Source organism: Purpureocillium takamizusanense, chromosome 4 (assembly GCF_022605165.1).
Source record: "Purpureocillium takamizusanense chromosome 4, complete sequence".
In the NCBI taxonomy this organism is placed as follows: Eukaryota; Fungi; Ascomycota; class Sordariomycetes; order Hypocreales; family Ophiocordycipitaceae; genus Purpureocillium; species Purpureocillium takamizusanense.
In genome coordinates, this window is record NC_063071.1 from 2355106 (window position 1) to 2374612 (window position 19507).

A 19507-nucleotide genomic window follows, 5' to 3' on the forward strand; every position below is an offset into this window, starting at 1 on the left:
GGTTCGCGGCGTGGCCCAGCATTCCTTCCTTTTTGCCGCCATCGTCATCGTCGTAAGATCGTGCATGGTTGTCGAAACACGTCCGCCTGCAGAATGCTTCCCAACACGGCCGTGATGTGATACCTTGCCCAAAGCACTAGCACTGGCGTCTCAGTGGAAGCTCCCTGCCATGTTGCTTGCGCCTACGTCCCAACCTTGAAGTACGGGCTACCTGCAGGGTACCTGCCTGGCTCATCTGCATCTCACCCCTGAGCTGTATCCGTTGAAGCCGTGTGGTTGTCCGCGACCATGCAATGCCGCAGCACAACCTTTCCTGCCCCTGGCATGAGCTTCGGCTGCATGTGTCTGATGCCATCGACGTGACCCCGGGTCCCATTCGTTCCTCCTCCTCCATTCCTCCGAAGTATCGCAACCAACACTTGTCGATGACTGGCGCCGTCATCCACTGCTTTGTCTCCGGTCCCCTGGTCTCCGCGTTGAGTCCCACATTAACTACTAGTAGCACTGCGTAGACATCGCCGGTCGCCCGTCACTTCCGCTTCTACAAGCTACGGACCGGCAGCATCATGGTAGCGGAAAGCAAGTCGGGCTCGTCCATGGCTGACGGGCCTCTCTACGTCGAGTCGCAGCAGCTCAAGCCTGCGCGCAGGTTCTCTCCGACCAAATTTGTGTTTTGCGTCATCTTCGTGCTCGTCTTCGGCGGCATACTCAACCGGCCTGCCGTCCACTATTATCACGGGGCCTCAAACCACGTTTGCCAGAAGTTCATGTCGGTCGACCAGAGGGCGCATAGGATCCTCAGGAAGAATCCTCTAATCGGTATTCACCCCCGCGTGTGGCTCGTCGTCGTCGCTCCTCTATCGTCGTTTGCTGACTCTTGCTCTCATGTGGCAGACGGCCATATTGACCTCGCAATCGCGTTTCGCCTCTTCTATGGCAACCGAATCGACAATGCTGAATTCCTGGAGTCCTTTAGGAACGGGACAACTCCAGGCCAGGTAGACCTGTATCGTCTGAGGAAAGGCCAGGCCGGCGGTGCCTTCTGGAGCGTCTTCGCGCCTTGCCCCGAGGACGCCTTATCAGAAGATCAACTTGGTCCGAGTAGGTGACACACCCGCTGTCGAACTCCGACAGTTCCTAACCAAGCCCGCAGTTGTTCAGTACACTCTCGACCAAATTGACGTCACGGCCAGAGCTCTCGGGTCCTTCCCGAATGACTTTGCTCAGAAGCCAAACAGCGCCAGCGCGCTTCGTGCTTTCAGACAGGGCAAGATAATCTCTCCCACGGGTGTTGAAGGACTGCATCAGATTGGAAACTCTGCTGCCAATTTGAGGCTGTTCCATGATCTTGGCGTTAGATACGCCACCCTCACGCACAACTGCCACAACAAGTATGCGGATGCAGCCGTTGTCGAACACCCCTTCGGCAAATCCAAGCCACACTGGGGAGGTGTCAGCGCTGACGGGCGCAAAATGGTCTACGAGATGAATCGCATTGGCATGATTGTAGACCTTTCACATGTTAGGTGAGCCGTCAACCTCGTACTGTCGTTGCGAATCCGAGCTCCGCTCTAACGTCTGCGCAGCGACGATACTATGATTGACGTCCTTGGAGGCAAAGACGACTGGGAAGGGTCCAAGGCACCAGTCATCTTCTCTCACAGCTCTGCCTGGAGCATCTGCCCCCATCCCCGCAACGTCAAGGACCACGTTCTCGACCTCGTCAAGAAGCGAAACTCTCTCGTCATGGTCAACATCTACCCCGGCTTCATCTCGTGCAAAGACGTTGGCAATCAGAATGGGCTCCCAGAGACCGACCATGAGCACGCGAACCTCGACCAGATTGTGAAGCACATATTGCACATTGGTGACCGCATTGGCTACGACCATGTCGGTATTGGTACCGACTTTGACGGTATCGAGGAGTTGCCTGAGGGCTTCCGCGACGTGTCCAACTACCCTGACCTGGTGGCTGCCCTCTTGAAGGCCGGAGTAAGTGATGCCGACGCAGCCAAGATCGTTGGTCGCAATCTTCTCCGTGTCTGGAGAGAAGTCGACACCGTATCAGCCAGGATGAAAGCAAAAGGCGCGCCCGTTCTCGAGGACAACGTCAAAGTCTAGGAGTTATCCTGAACTGGAACTTTGCGAGGCTGGGAAGCCTTATCAAACATTGGATATCTATTTCCGCCCGTACTCGTACATTGGTGCCTCACATACATCCCTAGGACAATAGCTAGCATTGCGGCACCCTGCCATTGTCCAGACTTGCGTTTCCTTATTTCATCGCCATCGACTCAATTTGCAAGGCTATCGCTTCAAGCCAAATAGGATAGAGCGCGCAAGTTGAAAGGAGAATACGAATTGCACTTCGCAGCTTCGCGCGTTGTTCAATTCCGCCGGAGAATACGGTTGAGCTTGTTGGCCGTCGCCGTCTGGTTCCTTGTCCGCTGTCCGCGCACCGGCAATCCCATGGCATGCCGCCTGCCGCGATACGACCCAATATCCTTCAGCCTGCGAATGTTCTCTTGCACCACCCTTCGCGCGTCCGTCTCAATGGTCATCTGGGACAGCTCGGCCGTCAGGGAGGTGACGGTTCTCGGTGCCAGTGAGCCCATCTTGGCGAGTTTGTGTATCGAGTATTTGGCCATAATGCGTGCCGAAGTGGTCGGGCCGAGGGCGTAAAAGGATTCGAGGGCTTTCTATAGTCGAAGAATCTGGTTAGATGCTGTGATGTCTGGGAATCGTCCGTTCGAGTCTGTCTACCTTGACAAGCTTGCCCTCACCAAAATTGACTCCTAATATGAACACCTGTGATGCACGCGTCAGCAGATAGCCAATAGTCTCTATGAGTGAAGCAGCTTACCATCGTCGCGGTTGTGCTTTGGAGTCACGAAGTCCTCCTCGCTGGTGTCGCATGCCAAAAGTCGTCTCCTGTTGCCCCAGTCCACCCAATCCAGTGAAGTGCATGCCTCCGCTAGCGGATCGGAGGAACATCGGCTGATTTGCTGACGCCATGACGGCTGACCTAATGAAACTCTTCACCAACCCCCCTCACGCTTCTGGCCGCTAACCAAGGGTCCCGTTCGGGGAGGTCTTAGAAAGTAACTAAGGTAGCCTGGCCCACCTCGCGCAGGGGCCTCTGCGTCGTTACAGTGGGCAGCAAGCCTGAAACGAATTGCTGAGGCAGTCTAGTACCAAGGTAGCCCGTACTGCGTAATCGTAGCTAAGGTACAGGTGTCCCCCGCGTGCATTCCTCCTCGCTGTCCCAACCTGCCTCCTCCATCCCTCGACAAGCCGATTCAATCGTCAATTGTCGACAAACAACATTTCACAATGTTCAATTTCAGGCGATTGCTTGTTTCCGCCGCCCTGCTCTTCGGGATTGGGCTGGTTCTCTTCTCGCAGACGGCCGAGGCCGCCAAGGGACCCAAGATTACCCACAAGGTCTACTTCGACATCCAACATGGGGACGAGAACCTCGGCCGTATTGTCATGGGCCTTTACGGCAAGACTGTCCCCGAGACGGCTGAGAACTTCCGCGCTCTGGCCACTGGCGAGAAGGGATTCGGCTACGAGGGCTCGACCTTCCACCGCGTCATCAAGGACTTTATGATTCAGGGCGGCGACTTTACCAAGGGCGACGGTACTGGTGGCAAGTCGAGTACGTTCTCGCCCTCATATCAGTACGAGTGAAATGACAATTGGCTGACATGAACATTTGTGTAGTCTACGGTGACAAGTTCAAGGACGAGAACTTCAAGCTCAAGCACACCAAGCCCGGCCAGCTCTCCATGGCCAATGCTGGAAAGGACACGAACGGCTCTCAATTCTTCATCACCACCATCGTCACCTCGTACGTGCTCTCTACTAGAATAAAAAACCGGGATCCTTGGCTAATTCACATGAAGGTGGCTTGATGGCCGTCACGTCGTCTTCGGTGAGGTCCTCGAGGGCTACGAGATCGTCGACAAGATCCAGAAGTCCAAGACTCTGCCTGGCGACAAGCCTGAAAAGACGGTCAAGATCGCCAAGAGCGGCGAGCTGGAGGTTCCTCCCGAAGGTATTCACGTCGAGCTCTAAATGCGTTCTGCACCGTGCCCTGCGACTCGCACATTCGCGCACCTCTGATTCTAGCTGGCCGATGTGCTGATGCGTATTGCGATGCCTCTCTCAGGCCTTTATGGACATGCGGACTGGGCCAACGGCGCCACCCCGTTTGACGACTCGGTAATTGTCGGAGCTCCTGGTAGCGCTGCCGCTGGTTGGTCCTATGTTGAGAAGCTGATGCTTTTTGGTGTCCTCGTCGCTGTCATTGCTGTCTTTGTCCGAGTAACCAGTAAGAGGACAAACAATGATGTCGGCTATGAGAAGACTATGGCCTAGGGATTAAGCAACAAGGAGGGAAAGTAGTAACAAAATAAGACATGCTCGCAAACTTTAGGATCCTGAAGCTGGAATTGCGTGTTCGTGGTGACAACCTGGAAACGGAAGGGGGAACAATCCCTCGCCCGCTCGTCGTACCGAATATATTGTCTATTCTACATACCCAAGGTGCGAGGCTACGAAAAATGCAGTTCGCGGTCGTCCGTTCCAACTTCAAGTGTTCGCGGAACTGTGAAGGTGCGGCGACACCAATCCCTGTCACGTGGGGCAACCAGACATGCACCCCACGATGCTGCACAGGCTAGAAAAAGTTGTGTAAGTTCACCACCACCCTCACTCAACGCCTCGACCTCGCCCATCTCAACTGCCCGCATCGCACCGCATTAAGGAAAACGGATTCGTCCCTTGATTAAGGGGGCTTTGACAATATATTTATCGGCGTGGGATTTCGTCACCGCCGACCGTCCGCACACTACGATGAAGGTGCTCAGCCTCAACTTCCTCACCTGCGCCGCCAAGGCCTGCAAGAGCTCGTCCACGTCGTTCCCACTGCATCCCAAGGACGCCGAGCTCGTGCAGGACGACCTCGAGGTGAATCCCGAGATGCTCATCAACGTGCTCCCGCGGCTGGACTGGGCGGCCCTGCGGACCACGTCGTCAGAGGTACGTACATACGCGGTAGCGGCGCAAAACCCATTTTCGTTCGCCAGCAGCCGTTTGGACAGGCTCCTTCCCTTGTTTTCGTTGTCTCCACTCGACCAATCTCATCACAGCTCTGCTCTCTTGCCGATCTGCAGATGGCGAGGGGGGGGGGGGGGTACGCAATCTCTGAGACTCTGGAGCTGACCGTGGCACACAGCTGGGCTTCCCGCAATTGCCGGAACAGCCGCCGACGCAGGAGGAGCTGCGCGGAGACGAGAAGATGATCAAGGACCTGCATCATCTGCTCGTGGAGACGCAAATATCGGAGGGCCAGCTGGTGTGCGAGAACTGCGGACACGCTTACCCAATCAAGGAGGGCATCGCCAACTTCCTCCTGCCGAGCCACCTGGTCTAGACTTCTGCTTTTTGCAGGACTGCGCGTGGGGGCCGATTCGGGAACTCGATGTCCTGAGGAGGGTTTTTCATGATGGACGATGGGCAATGGCCTAGCCGAAGAGTTGCAGGTTGAGCTCGGTCGCTGCCCATTTCCTTGATTAGGAGTAATTGGCGTTCAGGGAGTTGCAGATAAAATTGCGAAAGAGGTATGGCGGATGTGTTGGCAAATAATGGTCGAACAAATATCTTATTTCTAGCTCGTTTCTCGCGCAGAGTCCGGAGGAGAGACACAAACACCCAAACAAGGCCTATAACTCCATATTTGCATACACTTGATACACTACGACCACACGGCCATGGTTTCCACACCACCTCGCTGAACGCATAGACGAACACGTCTATTGCTGCTTCTTCTGAGCAGCAGGGCCCATCTCCTTCTCAAAGGCACCGTACGAGACTTCCAGGCTGCTCAACGCCTTCAGACCAACGCCGAGGATCGAGAACAGAACCAGGGCCACGAGCAAACCCATAAAGATGCCTTCAAGTCATGTTAGCGAGGATGCGATCGGTAGCGGCGAACGGGCTCCCAATACGCACCAGGAGTGAAGAACTGGTACTTCTCGAACAGAGGACGAGTATCCCTCTGTGTGCTGTTGGTGTTTCGAACGATGGGTGTTCCCTCCATGTCTCTCTTAAGGTCCATATGCAGAGGGTTCACAAACTCGGGCTCGTAAGCTGGCTCACTGGGAGTCGAGTAGAAAAGGAACGTGTAGCTGTCTGACGTAGTGGCAGCCTCGATGTTGTCGGCAAGTACGGCGTCTATTGAACCATTAATTTGCGTGCACATTAAATGCATCAGATTTGAATGGAAGTACCGTTGCTCGACAAGGCGCCGGCTCGGTTCTTGCCAACCAACGAGGCGAGGGCAACTTCATCGACGGTGACGACCTTCTTCTTGTCGGCACATGACGACCTGATGTATTCGGCAATACCTGAACCAGCTACACTGCCCACGACCTCGGACACAGTATACCGGCTCTTGACCCTGGAGTCATCTACAGCCCAGCACAGGTGCGGCATTGCGCATCCCTCATCGCGGCGCAGGTCAGCGGCGTGGACACCGGGCTGGGTCACAACGAGGTATCGATCGGTCGGGCATTCCGCAAGAACACTCTTTGTATGTTTCAGGACCTCAGAGTTCGTCTGGATCTGATTGTTGTTGGAAGCACCTCGGAGCCTGGATGAGGCGTCAGCTCAATGGGTCAAGACAGCTCGTGGCCTGGTCGCGACGTCGCATACTTGGCAGTCGAAAGCAACACCCAGGGGGACGAGTCTGATAGAGCAAGCGCGGCTCCAGACAGCACAATAGTGCTGGCGATTGTTTGGAGGCGCATGGTTGGCGATGTCGATGAACGGTTGACCCGTTCCTCTCCTGGTAGTCTGTCGAGGCAAGCTCCCAAAGCAACTGGGCCATTGCACCGCGCTGGACGTAATGAATCTTACATAATCACATGTGTTTGGCGCAAGACCCCCACTTGGTGCACACCGAGGTGAGCGAAAGTTCAGGGACCCTGGCAGCAGGTAGTACGGCATCTTGAGCGCTGCAAAAAAAAGCAAGCAGAGCATAGCGACCTGGAGGAACTTTCCCGGCGACAATTGTTTCCGACGACGACAACGATCACGCGCGCGTTTTTCATAGAGTCGCTGTCGCCATGTTTTTCGTGAAGCCGAGACCGAAGAAGAGCATACTGCCACCGCCAAGCAAAAAGAGGAAAACTGTATCGGCCGTCGAGGAAGTTGCGTTCGACAATGACGCTCGCCATGAGTTTCTCACAGGCTTCCACAAGCGGAAGCAGCAGCGGATAAAGTTTGCGCAAGAGCAGGCAGCAAAACAAGCGCGGCAGGAAAAGCTGGAAGCCCGTAAACAGGTACCTACTGTCTCCCGTGACGAAGAATCTCTCGACTATGGCTAACGGACATACCTCCAGATGCGCGAGGAGCGCAAGCGCGAGGTTGAGCAACACGTCGAAACCGTGAACCGACTGCTTAGAGAGTCTGGAGCCGTGGTTGACCCCATCGAGGCGGAGTCTGACGAAGAGGAAGCGTCGGATGAATGGGACGGCATTCCTGACAAGCCCGACTTCAACATTGTCGACCACGAGGAGGAATACGTCGACGAGGATCGCTATACGACCGTGACGATTGAGTCTGTCTCCGTGTCCCGGGATGGACTAAGCAAACCACAACTAGAGGATGATGAAGAACGAGGCGACAATGACAAGGACGACGACGAAGGGGATCAAGGCAAAGCGGAGAACAAAGAATCGAGCAGGCCTAAGAAGAAGAAGAAGAAATTCCGATACGAGACCAAAATTGAGCGCCAGCTGACGGAGAGGAAACATCGGGCCAAGTCAAAAAAATACTGATCAAGAGAAGGATACGAGGACGGCAACTTCACAGCGCGGTTTGGAACCAGATACCCCCAGAAAAGGCAGCTCATTTAGCTAGAAATGCGACGCAGTATTCGGGCCAGACCATACACTGCTCTCGCTCGCTCAGATTCCCCCCTTTGTGGAGGGACCAGGGGAAGGCCCCGGACTTCTCAGCCAAGACGATTCCTCCGGGCTTCGCCAACTTACATGCGTGTCGTATGAACAGGTATCTACTAAGAAAACGAGGAGTCGCGATCAAATGTTGCCGATCTCGTCCTGCAGGTCCTTCAGATCCTTCTCCAGGGCCGCGTACTTCTTAGCCATCTCTTCGTATTTGGCCTCCCACTGGTCGCGCTCCGCCTCGCACGCCTGCACCTTGCGCTCGAAGTGGCCGGCCTTGACATCGGTTTGTCGGAGCCTGGTGGCACGCAGCCAATGTCAGCATGTCGTATCCTGTAACAGCGTAGCGGTGTGCGGAAAGCGAAGCTGTCGTGCACGTACTTCTCGTTGGTCTCACGGAGAGTCTTGTCGGCCTCCTCAGCTTCGTCTTCAAGGAGCTGCAGCCGTCGCTGGAGCGTCTCATTCTGGGTGCCGTGTTGTTGACCCTCATCGGCGGCCTTCTTGAAGTCCTTGATTTGGGCCTCGAGCTTCTCCACCTCACCCTCGAGGATGCTGTTCTTGTGCTGGAGCGACTTGATCTCCTGCTCGTTGGCGAGGCCCTCCTGCTCCAAGACCTTGTTCTTCGCCTGAAGCTCCTCGATCTTGGCGTTGGCCTCGTCGTTTTCCAAGCGGAGCGAGTTCATTTTCTAGTTACCAGAATCAGCCATGTCAGCTCTGTACCTTCGGAGCTTACCCCTCTAGAGCACGGCCACGCGAGTGGGGTTGCGCCTTTAGGGGCCTGAGAGACGAACCTCCTTGATGCGATCCATTTTGAAGGTTTGTAGCGTCGACGCTTGTGGGAATGGGCACTGTGGAATGTCGGGCAAGGTGTTTGCGATGCAGGGAAGTTGATGACGGATGGGTGCCGGGAAAAGGAGATGATAGATGGGCCGGACGGTTTGATGGGGACGGGGGAACGATGTGCCCCTCCAACGATGCGATGCGAGGTGTGGCTGCGCGGCTGACCAGCGCTGGGGCCCTGTGGCTTAGGCCTCTTGGGCCGCTCAGAGGGCTGCGTTCCAGCGTCACCGACCCGTGCTTGCCTTGGGGGGGCTGTTGCTGTTGCCGTGTCAACGCCTCGCACGACTCGACTTAAAGACGTGGCGGACCCCAACACTCGCCACGGGGCTTGCACACACGAACAAGGTGGCAGACCCCTTTTGTCATGAAGGAGCCCTGAAGCTGCGTTTCCAATCAATCGACCTCTCGACGTCACTATTACCCGACTCCAATCTCGATAAACAACAAAACGCAGACAGACTAATTTATATCAGAGGCAACTGTTTACACGCCATGCTCGCGTCCCATCGCGACCAGGAGAACCTGGCGCACAGCCAGCAGATCCCCACGAAACAACAGCCGAAAACGCCCGGCGCACGATATCCCAAGACGCCGCTCGCGTTCCGCAACGATGAAAACCTACCGACCGCGTTTGCGGGCAAGTCGGGATTGGGCGGCGCTGGCACAAGACCAGGAGGGATGAACAAGATGACGGCTAAGAAGGGCCAGCAGCAATCTCTGGTGACGCCGATGGGTACGCAACCTCGCTCTGATTCATACGCTCACTTTGCTGACAGAATGTGTCAATAGAGCCGCGGACAAGGGCGCCCCTGGGAAACAAGACCACAAATGCCAAAGCAAAGGCCGGACGAAGCGGCGGGGTCAAGGAAAGGGTCAATGAAATCGAAAAGTCTCAGGCAAAGCACACCACCGTACAGAAGCCAAAACTGCAGCCTGTCGATGTTGCACCCATCAAGATTAAGATTCAGCCGGACTCGCAGGAGAGCCATTCGGATCTGGAAGACGAGCCCGAGTATGCCCCACCACCGGTGGCTCCGCTGCCATACGAGTCGGATATTCTGCCGAAAGGCGGCCTTACATCCAAAGGCTTGAAGGGAAAAGAATCCTTCTTCAAGGGCTTCTACCAGCACTATAGTCGTCCTGACGGAAACGGCATGTCACGAGAGGAGAAGAAGTTCAACGAGGAGATGGAGGCCATCCTAAGACGGGTCGAGGAGCGCAGCCAACGTGAGCTTGATGACTTGCAGTGGAGCGCCGCAGACATCGAAGAATCTATGACGGCCATCCAACGTAAGTCCGAGGAAAGCAAATCCGAGGGAGCAAGGCTGAGGACCGGGTCGCTGCGGAATCCCCCAACCATTACGTCAAAGAGAGCGGCATCCGCACTGGCAATGTCGTCGGGTGCTCAGAAGCCAGCTTCAGAAAAGGCAACGGTGACTTCTAAGGCCCCTCGGCGGCCTCTTTCTGCCTTAATGTCTCGATCCAGGCCGGCAAAGCCAGTGACGACGACGACGACCTCAGCCACCGGCAACATAGCAGCGGAAGCTGCGTCGCGTACCACCATCGGCTATAACAAGGGTCGGACGGCTTCATCCATGCTGTCGCGTCGAGCGCCGAGTGTAGCCGAGCGGCACAAGCTGGGAACTCGAGCACCTACGCCTTGCGATGCAGGAAGCGACCTCACAATCACCCCGGCACGCATCCGTCACCCGTCGAGCCGCAGCGAGACACCCGCAGAGCGGCTACAGTTCTTGTCAATTTTCGACGATGTCGACGACGAGGACCTGCCGCTGATGCGGGGAGCACTCCTCGACTCAGATGATGATGAGGAGTTTGAGATGAAGCTCACCATCTGAGCAGCATGTCAGGCCTAATGATATTGTATTGATGCTGGAATTCAGGGATGGATTGTTCATGGCTAGGAGCATGACGACAGTGCTCCGCGCTTGGCGTTGGTCGGTATCGCTGATTGAAACGCTCACGGAAGGGAACGGGATCGTGCGCCCCAAACGGCACGTGTAAACAAAAACGACTTGGGTCTATTTTCAGGGGCAGCAGAGCTGTATGGAATGCGTAGATGGATGCGCTGCACCCATCCGCTCAAGAAAAGGCGTTTGGTGCGCACTCGCCGAATACGAACCGTTGTTTGCTGGATTATTTGCTGGATTACTACAGAATTCGTTGAGCGAAAGTGCCAGTGATGCTACTGTGCATGCTTCGTGGAGTGTAACCTGAGTATCTAGCCGGCGAGTGGTGAAGGACTCATTGCTATTCGTGTGTTTTGCTTTGAGTGCCGATCAAACAAAGGCAAAGACGGCTGCTTTCGTCCTTTGTGGGCCGGGCCCAAACGATGCGTCTACGGAACGTCGGTATCACGGAGCGGGAAGATAGATCATCCGAAGCCACCCTCGGTGGAGCGAACGCGCTACAAGCACCAAATGCGTTGGAGACCACGGGCTTCGACGCGCTGGCTGGCTGGGCCTGACGCAGTGTTGCGAGGGGATGGAGTGGAGTGGAGCCGACCCAACCTTGCCAACTGGCTACCTTACCACAGGCGCGTGAAGTGTAATGAGGTGCCTCTCAGCGCAGTGCTAACTTTGGCGCCCGCCTGTCTGCACTGGGGTCCATGCTGGGAGCGCTACGACTGCGCTGTGAGCCGGGCACTGCACGATCTCTCCACCTCAGTCCCGTCCACTGCACCGCACCTCCCCCAGGCGCGCGCGCGCACCGCACCCCAGCGCACGTCGGCCACCGCCCACAGCGGCACTACTGGATCGGGATTGGTCTGGCCCATCCCTAGACGCCAAAGCTTCAACTTCTCTCACCTCCCTCACCACACGTCGCCTTTCCCTCCCCTCTCACTTCTCACTCACCCGCCATCACCCCTCGCTTCGAGGGCCGCGCCACACACGAAGCCCGCGGTCGCCATCGCCTCGCACGCAGCCTGGCAGCGCGTCTTTGACCCTCGCCTGCCGCGATTGCCGCCGCCGCACGTACGTGAATGACGCCCGACGCTGCTGCTGCTGCGCCGCCGCCGCCCACCCACTTCAATTTCTCCCGTCCCGGTCGCGTGCGCTCTACCTGAGCGCGTTTCACCGCGGCCAGGCACATCCGCAAACCGCCGCCTGCCCTTCGCGAGCGCAGCGACGCCACGAGTCTGCATGGTCACAGCGACGGCCTACGGCGCGAGATATCATGAGCCCGGCGCGGTGCACACGATAGCAAGAGCGCCTCATCGACACGATGACTCGCACCCCGCCGGCCGTGAGTTTCGCTCAATTCTTCCCTAACGCTGCCAAAGTCAGGGCCGAAGCCGACCGCCCTGGGCGCGGCCCCTCGGCCGCCGCTCCGTCGTCGTCGTGTGAGCCTCCTGCCGCGCTCAGCGCCGACGCGCCGACTGGCATCGCGCGAGCCTCTCACGCCGCGTCCTCCTTGCCTGACGCACCACACACCCACGGCGACGACATCGCCAACGACTCACCTACCGCCGAGATACCAAGCACCGGCGGATCCTCCACATCCCACGCCAGCTCTGCTTCATCCATATTTAGCGCCTCACTGAAGCCCCTCGCAAATTCGCCTGCCTCTCACCTCGCTGCGAGCTTGCACAGGGATTCGCTCTCACACTCCCCAGCCCCGCCACAAAAATCAGACATGCCCGTATCCGCGTCCATCGAGCGACCGGGGCAGGCCCATCGCGATGATCGATCCATGCGCGGCGCTGAGTCCTCCCGTCAGACCGGCCCCCCGTCCGACGGGCGCATACCTGCTCGAGACCCCCAACCATCAGTCAAAGGCATCAAGTGCACATATGACCCGATCCTCGATCGAGTACGCAACAAAAGCGTTAGCAAAAACGCCAAGCCGACTTACAAAGAATTCGGATTGGTACGTCCATCTATACATACCCCCGGCATGAAGGGGGGGCGTCACTGGCTGGGTCCCTGGAATCTCACTCACAGCTAACGATGTGGCAGGATGATGACGCCCCCCCTTCAGATCCGCGGCTGGCCAAGGCTGGCGACCGGCTGGGTTACATCAACACCGACTATTACCTGCCCAAAGCACGCTTGCGCCATGCCCCGGAGAATCTCAGGCCGTATCCCTACGACCCAAAGACGTCCATCGGGCCGGGACCGCCTACGCAAATTGTCGTTACCCGCTACAATCCTCTTGTTCCGTTTACCAAGGTGACAACCGTTTTTGCCACGTTTGGTGACATTGCCGAGAGCAGCAACAAGATGCACCCTGATACAGGCAGCTACCTGGGGTTTGCGACGATCCGCTACCGAGACGGCAAACGACCGGGTCGGCCTCCCGTCACTGCCATCGATGCCGCTCGCCGTGCTGTTCGCGCGCGAGGGATCAAGATCGATGCCGACATCGTCAAGGTGGACTACGATCCGGAAGGTCGCAAGAGCCGACGCATGCTCGAGGAACACCTCAAGCGCGAGAGGGACAAGTTCAACCGAGAAAGGCCTCCGCAACAAGCCTCGTCCACTCCCAAGCCGCCACCCACGGGTCCAAAAACGTCGTCGGCCACTGCGCCCGCGCCTGCCTTTGTGCGGCCTCCTCCGACTGCGCCAAAGGGCCCTTCCGCGCAAAGGCAACCGCCGGCGTCTCAACAGCAGCCCACTATCGCGGTGACGCCTCGGGGTGTCGAGCTGCACAGTATTGCTCCCCAGGTCGCCGACCAACCTTATATCTTTGTCACCGCGGAGAGCGTCCCCGTCCTGCCAAGCATCATTCCTCACATGAAGAAAAGGCTCAAGAATTACGCGTTTGAGGATATACGGCTGGACAGGACTGGATTCTACATCGTCTTTCGCAACTCCTTCACGGGCAAGTCGGAGGCCGAACGATGCTTCCGGGGTGCTAATCACACTGAGTTTTTTACTTACGACATGGCAATGCAGCTTTGCTTGCCACGCCCGTCTGCTCGCTCTATCGACCACTTGCAAAACCGAAGCCCGAGCCCTGACAGGAGTCAGCGGCCCGCATATCGACGACGAGACGACGAAGCGGCCAGACGGCGCCGAGAAGAGGAGGCCGACCTGGAAGAGGAAAAGAAGCAACGAGCCAAAAACTTCGATCCTGTTAATGAGGCTGTTGAGGTCGTGCGCAGGGAAATGATGGAGCATCTCATCCGCCACATTCGCACACAAGTGGCAGCGCCTTGCTTGGCTGACTATCTAGATCCAGCCAACCACATTGCTAAGAGAAGGAAGCTCAACCTTGATCAGCCTGAAGATGAAGAGGAGCTGGCTTTTGACGACGGCAACGCTAGTCCAAGAGTTGGGACACCTAATTCCCGGACGGATCCCATCGAACGTCGCACAGGCGCCTTCGAAGCAAAACTGCTGCCCAGGATCCGCAAGAACAAGAGCAAAGGGCAGGCCCACCGCAGCACATTCGTTGATCCCTTTTCAAGAAGTCGACCCTCTGTGGCCCGCGCTGCATTTAGGTCTTTGCACCATCGCCTCAAGAGCCTTGACAGCGACTTTGAATCCGATGACGAAACGGATGCCGGAGCTTTGGTTGCCCGGGATACCGAGGAACCCGAGTCGCGGCCTCGCAGTCGTATGAGCACAGATGATGAGGCTTCCAAGGATGACTTGGGGTCTTGGGGTCGACAGGAGGATGACTCCATGACGGAAGCCAGCCTAGCCGTTGCTGACGGCACGTTGTCGAAGAAGCGCAAGCTGGAAGACACCATGGACACAGCCTTTAAGCGCCAAATGAAGTCCGACGAGGAGCTTTTTGGTGTCAAGATTGGTCGTCTTGAGACAGAAATCAATGGGCGAGCGACCTCGGAGGACGCAGGGTTCGACCTCGACAGCAGTGTATCCCGCTCGGAGACGCCCGCTTCTCAGACCGCAAGGGGTCTGAAGAAGAAGCCTACCAAGCAGAAGAAGAAGACAAAGAAGCAGCTATTCGAGGAGCGTGAAGCCTTGAAACGACAGCAGGACGTTGAGTCCCAGGCCGACGAAGACGAGGCGCCCACATTACAATCAAAGTTTGAGGGACAAGACCCCCCCGCGCCAGTCCCAGAGGCCAAGGTGGAAAAGCATGACGACAGGTTCTTCTCCATAGAAGCCCTGATCCCAGCATTGACGCTCCCCGATGGCTTCAAACCTGATATCTCCTCGCTGCAGAGCCTGGCGCTAGGACTGAAAGATCTGCCGGATCTTGCAAGACTTCAGAGGAAATTCGCGACGGCCGATATCGGTAACGCGGAACTGTGGCTCTGGAAACGCAACCGCATCAGGGAGCTCAATTCGTCCGACGGCTCAGTGGACCGACCAGTCTCTATCGAGGGCTACTACGTGCCCAATTCGACAGGTTGTGCTCGTACTGAGGGTGTGAAGAAGATTCTTAATTCCGAGAAATCAAAGTATCTTCCACACCACATCAAGGTGCAGAAGGCTCGAGAGGAGCGCGAGGCCCGGTTCAAGAAGACGGGCAAGGACGCGAGCACGGCCGAGGCCGCCAGATTGGCCGCGGAGAAGCTCATTGCCAAGGGCAACTCTCGGGCTAACCGTGCCAGCAACCGACGATACGTCGCGGATCTAAACGATCAGAAAAAGACTCTGGGTCAGGACTCGGACGTGTTCAAGTTCAACCAGCTTAAGAAGCGGAAGAAGCCCGTCAAGTTTGCCCGGTCTGCCATCCATAATTGGGGTCTCTACGCCATGGAGAATATCGCCAAAGACGACATGATTATCGAGTATGTTGGCGAGGAGGTGCGACAGCAGATATCAGAAATCCGAGAGAAGCGCTATCTTAAGAGTGGCATTGGGAGCAGCTATCTGTTCCGCATCGACGACGACACGGTCGTTGACGCCACCAAGAAGGGGGGCATTGCGCGATTCATCAACCACAGCTGCATGCCGAATTGCACGGCCAAGATCATCAAGGTCGAGGGCAGCAAGCGAATCGTCATCTATGCCCTCCGTGATATCGCCTTGAGTAAGTATACCGCTCGAAGCTCGTTTTGGCGCTGTCCACGTAACGCCTCTAACACGTATCCTTTCAGATGAGGAGTTGACCTACGACTACAAGTTTGAGCGAGAGATTGGGAGCTTGGACCGCATTCCCTGTCTCTGCGGCACCCCGGCCTGCAAGGGCTTTCTCAACTAATATTGCATCTTTTCAGCGGTGACCCTGATGGTGACAACGTCGGCTGCCCCTCCTCGGCGGCATCGAAATTTCGCATATGGTGCCTCGAGTAATTGGACGTTGACGTGGCTTGCTTGCTTGCACCTTGCGAAGGATCCCGTTCAGCGCAGAGCCACCTCGGACTGCCCCGTTGCTTCCATCCCATTGTAACCATAAGTCGAGCGCAAGACGCGATTTTGCAGGCGCACTGGTGTTTTATGTTGCAGGAGGGAGGGGGAAGGAGGAGACTTTCGGGAGCGGCAAAAGCACCTAAAAGCGGATTTGTCTCGGGTCTCTTTTTGCGGCGTTGAGGGAAGGGGCGCGGGTTGTTACCGGAGCATGGGGGCTCGCATGGACCCGAGCTCTCCCGGGCATTGGGGAGTGGCAATAGGCTTATTTTCCACCCCCCTCCCCTTCTTATGATTTGGGCTTTGGTCTGAAAGCGGCAATCATCCCATCTGGTGGAGCGGGGAGAGCAGCCAGGGAGCCGCCACTTTTACTCTTTCTTTTCTTACGCGGCGTTGCGGTTGTCTTGTACACAAGTATACACGCCCAGCGCAAACAGCAAGGGTGTTTTGTCGCTCGTGGGCAGGGAGGACACTCGGTGGTGAATGATGAATAGAGACGGAAACGAGGCCAGTCAGCAGATACTATGTTGTTATCTCTGACGTGAAGTGACGGTTTTGAATGTATACTACCCCCACTAATGCTGCTGCTGCGGCTTGGTCCAAAGGCTCCAAAATATATATTCCCTCGTTTCAAAAGAGGTTATTTGGCTCTATGGCCGTTGTGTGCCATCAACGGGCCGCATGTGCCCCCTCGGCTGCCCCTCGTACTGAGTATAATATCTCGCTTTTCATATAGGCTCCGCTTGTACCGATGCACCTTGGATCTATCGATCGATCGAGCCTGCGGGCCGGCCGTCTCCCCGCCTCCGAGCTGAGTCGCGCGCGCGCACGCGGCCCGTCGCCGTGCATGGCTCTGGCTCGTACCAGTATCCCGTCGGCATTATCATCCCGGGTCTCGAATTCGTTGTCAATACGTGTAGGCAAGCGGCAGCAGCGAACGCCACTGGCGCGTATGTTCTCCAGCAGTGACACCGCAGCCTACCCCAATGTGCTCTGTCGTCCACAGTCGCTTCAGTCAGTCGGCGGCCGCTCCAGTCCCCCCTTGGTTGTCGCTAACACCGGGGGGCGCGCGGGGACCGAGCATCCAGTCCTGCATGGCGAGCCACTCGCTCCACTTGCTCTCGGCGTTGACGATCTCCTTGTTCGTGACGCCCTGCAGCGGGCGCAAGAAGGGGACCGTCTGCCCATCCTCCATGTCGTATGCGGCCTTGACCGTAAGCCATGTGTCGCTCTTGGCTGCGAAGAGATAGTTTCGCCGCTCCTCCTCGTGAATCGGCCCAAGCCCCGCGGTCCAGTCGTCGCCGAAAAAACCGTGGAGGATGGTCGGCGTGTCGAAGCCCGTGGCGACGAGCCGGCGGACGTACGGGACGAGCGACACGGAGCCGACGGCAGCGTGCCCGGGCGCGCCGTCTGGGCTGATGTTGCTGTCCATATGTTCGGGCGCAGAGCCCCGGGCGATGCCTACTGCTCTCTGAAAAGGGAGCCTGATGTTTAGCAGGGCTGCCAGGGCTTGCACCGAGACACTATGCTGCCCTTGGGTGACAAAGTGATGGAGACATGACTGGTATTTAGGGTACCAGTCGAATATGTCGAACTGAAACTCCTGAAACGGCTGCCACAAATTGTCAGTGCTGTGCTGCCTACAAGAACGGGAGAGAAGGGTATGCAGTGGGCATCGAGAATTGTCTCGTGAGCCAACGTCGAACTGACATGTCTGAAAGGCCTCGCCATTGCCTGAGTACCCCGTGCCTGATGCAAATTCCTGAATATCAAAGAGTAATGTATGTGTGGTAGCCAAGGTTTTCGGCGAGGGCTGCTGCAAGTCTGAGGCCAACTCTTAGACTCCCCACGGGGTAGAGACAGATACAGCGCCCTCAATCTAGGTCTCCTATGACCGAATATTGAGCTCTGGCAGCAGGCCGCATAAACGACATTAAACAAACGAGGCGAGGCGTGTTCTGAACGCTCGTAGTATAAGCAAAGTTGAGCGCAGAGCTTGATATGGTTAGGGGGGACACCCACCAAGGTTGGGTACCTATCTATGTTGGCAAAAGCATGATCCTCCTGCAGAGATGGCTGGATGCGGACACGACTTCCCGAGAACTACCTCAGGAGACGGACCCAATGCTCGGGGCAGTCACCATGCGGAGGCGTCGATGTCGAAAAGGGATTGGACGGGGCAAGGACCAGGTCTGGAGGAACTGGGGAAAGGGCACATGGAGATTCCACCGTACTCGCCCGCCGAACTTGGCTGCTATATACTGTACAGAAACAAAAGCCAGCGCCCAGGGTGGAGAGACCAGCAGCAGCAGCGCCGGAGAGCAAGACGAGCCTTGTTGGTGTCCCCCCACAAAATCGAGTGACTAGCCGCTGAGAGCCGAGACGGGAGCACGGCAGTCGAGGGAATGCTGCGGCTTTGACAGGTCGCGAGCTGAGCTGTACTCGCTTACAAGATGAGACCAGGCGAGCAGGAATCGCGATGCGTAGTACTACCAATCTGGTAAGTCCAGGTCTGCCTGCGGCGGTCGGACAAAGAGGCTGGGAGAATGGAAGCAAAACGCCGTCGACAACGTTTGGTCAAGAGCGAGATCCGGAGACGTTTCATGGGCATGGCCACGGATCTGTTATAGTAGCGCCGCATCGAGAGCGGATGGGCCGACAGTGGCAGCGCCACATGCCTGGAGTGCCACGTTCGCGCAGTCGTAGAGGCTCCGCGGATAACGTACCACCAGCTTTAGTACTGGGCGAAGAGCTGACAGCCGAGACGAGGTAGTAGGTAGGATACACGCCTCACCAGTCCTGCAGGTGCAGCAATGTGCACGATGGTACTTTTTTTTTCTTTCTTCTCGTGGCAGAGAGTGCACACTGCAGCTAATGAGGGGTGGTCGTGAAGGGTGTGAGCGGGAGAGGCGACAATGGGCTGGAGTAGCTTGGCTTGGCCTGTTTATTACCCTGGCCTGGCCTGGCCAGTGGCTGGAACCAGGGTTCAATCTGGTGGAGCCTCCGGGAGGCGAAAGAGAGACGCGCTGGGCGACTGACTGGTGGAGATCCCCAGACGGCGTCAGCTATTACCAAGGCGAGACTAGTAGGATATGGAGAGGAACGGCATGGCCGCTGGTTGAGTGTCGCACCGGCCGATATAGTTGCTTCTGCCCTTGACTTATCCGCCCGAGGTTGCCATGGACAAATGAATGCTGTTGTTTGTTCCCTGGTGGGCCACTCATTCCATAGCTCGCAAATCGGCACTGCTAGCCAGGCCAGGGTTCCGTCGCATTGTACATTGTCGAGAATCCGCGGTTTGCAACGAACATAGTATTCGTACCTGTCCAGGTCAGTCAGTTCTGGCTCTAGCGGTGGGGCCGAAGCAAAGCTAGGTGGCGACTGACGGCCGTGCTGGACTTAGTGTTG

The 19507-nt window shown here is 56.8% G+C and overlaps 10 protein-coding genes across 12 annotated transcripts; 6 read left to right on the forward strand and 4 right to left on the reverse strand.

Annotated features, from left to right (window-relative positions):
• The first annotated feature begins 86 nt into the window (after nucleotides 1–86).
• Nucleotides 87–2857, forward strand: JDV02_005360 (Membrane dipeptidase). Its single transcript, XM_047986648.1, has 4 exons — nucleotides 87–819; nucleotides 895–1101; nucleotides 1154–1526; nucleotides 1587–2857. Exons 1-4 carry the CDS (start codon nucleotides 567–569, stop codon nucleotides 2119–2121), a joined length of 1368 nt encoding a protein of 455 aa, XP_047842631.1. The 5' UTR covers nucleotides 87–566; the 3' UTR covers nucleotides 2122–2857.
• Nucleotides 2132–2905, reverse strand: JDV02_005361 (uncharacterized protein). The gene is made up of 3 exons (XM_047986649.1): nucleotides 2864–2905; nucleotides 2764–2808; nucleotides 2132–2699 (listed from the first exon to the last, which is right to left on the reverse strand). The coding sequence occupies exons 1-3, from the start codon at nucleotides 2864–2866 to the stop codon at nucleotides 2388–2390; spliced, it is 360 nt and encodes a 119-aa protein (XP_047842632.1). The 5' UTR covers nucleotides 2867–2905; the 3' UTR covers nucleotides 2132–2387.
• A 376-nt stretch (nucleotides 2906–3281) lies between these two features.
• On the forward strand, nucleotides 3282–4495 carry CPR2 (Peptidylprolyl isomerase). Of its 2 annotated transcripts, XM_047986651.1 has the most exons (4): nucleotides 3282–3661; nucleotides 3727–3853; nucleotides 3909–4060; nucleotides 4175–4495. In XM_047986651.1, the coding sequence occupies exons 1-4, from the start codon at nucleotides 3334–3336 to the stop codon at nucleotides 4381–4383; spliced, it is 816 nt and encodes a 271-aa protein (XP_047842634.1). In that variant the 5' UTR covers nucleotides 3282–3333; the 3' UTR covers nucleotides 4384–4495. The 2 variants fall into 2 exon arrangements, with proteins under 2 accessions (XP_047842634.1, XP_047842633.1); XM_047986650.1 differs by having other exon boundaries at nucleotides 3909–4495.
• A 219-nt stretch (nucleotides 4496–4714) lies between these two features.
• Nucleotides 4715–5757, forward strand: RMT1 (type I protein arginine N-methyltransferase Rmt1). Its single transcript, XM_047986652.1, has 2 exons — nucleotides 4715–5046; nucleotides 5243–5757. The coding sequence occupies exons 1-2, from the start codon at nucleotides 4861–4863 to the stop codon at nucleotides 5438–5440; spliced, it is 384 nt and encodes a 127-aa protein (XP_047842635.1). The 5' UTR covers nucleotides 4715–4860; the 3' UTR covers nucleotides 5441–5757.
• On the reverse strand, nucleotides 5644–6876 carry JDV02_005364 (uncharacterized protein). Its single transcript, XM_047986653.1, has 4 exons — nucleotides 6721–6876; nucleotides 6297–6658; nucleotides 6019–6240; nucleotides 5644–5959 (listed from the first exon to the last, which is right to left on the reverse strand). Exons 1-4 carry the CDS (start codon nucleotides 6813–6815, stop codon nucleotides 5820–5822), a joined length of 819 nt encoding a protein of 272 aa, XP_047842636.1. The 5' UTR covers nucleotides 6816–6876; the 3' UTR covers nucleotides 5644–5819.
• Nucleotides 6877–7026: 150 nt separating this feature from the next.
• On the forward strand, nucleotides 7027–7956 carry JDV02_005365 (uncharacterized protein). Its single transcript, XM_047986654.1, has 2 exons — nucleotides 7027–7349; nucleotides 7410–7956. The coding sequence occupies exons 1-2, from the start codon at nucleotides 7134–7136 to the stop codon at nucleotides 7845–7847; spliced, it is 654 nt and encodes a 217-aa protein (XP_047842637.1). The 5' UTR covers nucleotides 7027–7133; the 3' UTR covers nucleotides 7848–7956.
• On the reverse strand, nucleotides 7778–8941 carry TPM2 (tropomyosin-2). Its single transcript, XM_047986655.1, has 3 exons — nucleotides 8765–8941; nucleotides 8355–8659; nucleotides 7778–8271 (listed from the first exon to the last, which is right to left on the reverse strand). The coding sequence occupies exons 1-3, from the start codon at nucleotides 8780–8782 to the stop codon at nucleotides 8109–8111; spliced, it is 486 nt and encodes a 161-aa protein (XP_047842638.1). The 5' UTR covers nucleotides 8783–8941; the 3' UTR covers nucleotides 7778–8108.
• Nucleotides 8942–9153: 212 nt separating this feature from the next.
• On the forward strand, nucleotides 9154–11017 carry JDV02_005367 (uncharacterized protein). Its single transcript, XM_047986656.1, has 2 exons — nucleotides 9154–9546; nucleotides 9603–11017. The coding sequence occupies exons 1-2, from the start codon at nucleotides 9306–9308 to the stop codon at nucleotides 10667–10669; spliced, it is 1308 nt and encodes a 435-aa protein (XP_047842639.1). The 5' UTR covers nucleotides 9154–9305; the 3' UTR covers nucleotides 10670–11017.
• A 639-nt stretch (nucleotides 11018–11656) lies between these two features.
• On the forward strand, nucleotides 11657–16723 carry SET1 (histone methyltransferase set1). 2 transcript variants are annotated; one of them, XM_047986657.1, is made up of 3 exons: nucleotides 11657–12701; nucleotides 12791–15782; nucleotides 15850–16723. In XM_047986657.1, the coding sequence occupies exons 1-3, from the start codon at nucleotides 12057–12059 to the stop codon at nucleotides 15951–15953; spliced, it is 3741 nt and encodes a 1246-aa protein (XP_047842640.1). In that variant the 5' UTR covers nucleotides 11657–12056; the 3' UTR covers nucleotides 15954–16723. The 2 variants fall into 2 exon arrangements, with proteins under 2 accessions (XP_047842640.1, XP_047842641.1); XM_047986658.1 differs by having other exon boundaries at nucleotides 11657–15782.
• Nucleotides 16724–17114: 391 nt separating this feature from the next.
• JDV02_005369 (uncharacterized protein) lies at nucleotides 17115–17830 on the reverse strand (the record flags this gene model as incomplete). The annotated part of the gene is made up of 2 exons (XM_047986659.1): nucleotides 17115–17711; nucleotides 17810–17830. The coding sequence occupies 2 exons, from the start codon at nucleotides 17828–17830 to the stop codon at nucleotides 17115–17117; spliced, it is 618 nt and encodes a 205-aa protein (XP_047842642.1).
• Between the last annotated feature and the right edge of the window lie 1677 nt (nucleotides 17831–19507).

Bases quoted from the DNA above. Each gene is read 5' to 3' on its own strand.
- JDV02_005360 (XM_047986648.1), top strand. From the start codon at position 567: ATGGTAGCGGAAAGCAAGTCGGGCTCGTCCATGGCTGACGGGCCTCTC. The intron at 820-894 runs GTATTCACCCCC...CTCATGTGGCAG, and splicing joins CAGGAAGAATCCTCTAATCG to ACGGCCATATTGACCTCGCA. The intron at 1,527-1,586 runs GTGAGCCGTCAA...ACGTCTGCGCAG, and splicing joins GTAGACCTTTCACATGTTAG to CGACGATACTATGATTGACG.
- JDV02_005361 (XM_047986649.1), bottom strand. The intron at 2,700-2,763 runs GTAGACAGACTC...CTTCGACTATAG, and splicing joins GTGAGGGCAAGCTTGTCAAG to AAAGCCCTCGAATCCTTTTA.
- CPR2 (XM_047986651.1), top strand. From the start codon at position 3,334: ATGTTCAATTTCAGGCGATTGCTTGTTTCCGCCGCCCTGCTCTTCGGG. The intron at 3,662-3,726 runs GTACGTTCTCGC...ACATTTGTGTAG, and splicing joins CGGTACTGGTGGCAAGTCGA to TCTACGGTGACAAGTTCAAG. The intron at 4,061-4,174 runs GTATTCACGTCG...TGCCTCTCTCAG, and splicing joins GCTGGAGGTTCCTCCCGAAG to GCCTTTATGGACATGCGGAC.
- RMT1 (XM_047986652.1), top strand. From the start codon at position 4,861: ATGAAGGTGCTCAGCCTCAACTTCCTCACCTGCGCCGCCAAGGCCTGC. The intron at 5,047-5,242 runs GTACGTACATAC...CGTGGCACACAG, and splicing joins TGCGGACCACGTCGTCAGAG to CTGGGCTTCCCGCAATTGCC.
- JDV02_005364 (XM_047986653.1), bottom strand. From the start codon at position 6,815: ATGCGCCTCCAAACAATCGCCAGCACTATTGTGCTGTCTGGAGCCGCG. The intron at 6,659-6,720 runs GTATGCGACGTC...CGCCTCATCCAG, and splicing joins GTGTTGCTTTCGACTGCCAA to GCTCCGAGGTGCTTCCAACA. The intron at 6,241-6,296 runs GTACTTCCATTC...ATGGTTCAATAG, and splicing joins CGGCGCCTTGTCGAGCAACG to ACGCCGTACTTGCCGACAAC.
- JDV02_005365 (XM_047986654.1), top strand. From the start codon at position 7,134: ATGTTTTTCGTGAAGCCGAGACCGAAGAAGAGCATACTGCCACCGCCA. The intron at 7,350-7,409 runs GTACCTACTGTC...ACATACCTCCAG, and splicing joins AGCTGGAAGCCCGTAAACAG to ATGCGCGAGGAGCGCAAGCG.
- TPM2 (XM_047986655.1), bottom strand. The intron at 8,272-8,354 runs GTACGTGCACGA...GCGTGCCACCAG, and splicing joins CTCCGTGAGACCAACGAGAA to GCTCCGACAAACCGATGTCA.
- JDV02_005367 (XM_047986656.1), top strand. From the start codon at position 9,306: ATGCTCGCGTCCCATCGCGACCAGGAGAACCTGGCGCACAGCCAGCAG. The intron at 9,547-9,602 runs GTACGCAACCTC...ATGTGTCAATAG, and splicing joins ATCTCTGGTGACGCCGATGG to AGCCGCGGACAAGGGCGCCC.
- SET1 (XM_047986657.1), top strand. From the start codon at position 12,057: ATGACTCGCACCCCGCCGGCCGTGAGTTTCGCTCAATTCTTCCCTAAC. The intron at 12,702-12,790 runs GTACGTCCATCT...ACGATGTGGCAG, and splicing joins CTTACAAAGAATTCGGATTG to GATGATGACGCCCCCCCTTC. The intron at 15,783-15,849 runs GTAAGTATACCG...GTATCCTTTCAG, and splicing joins CCTCCGTGATATCGCCTTGA to ATGAGGAGTTGACCTACGAC.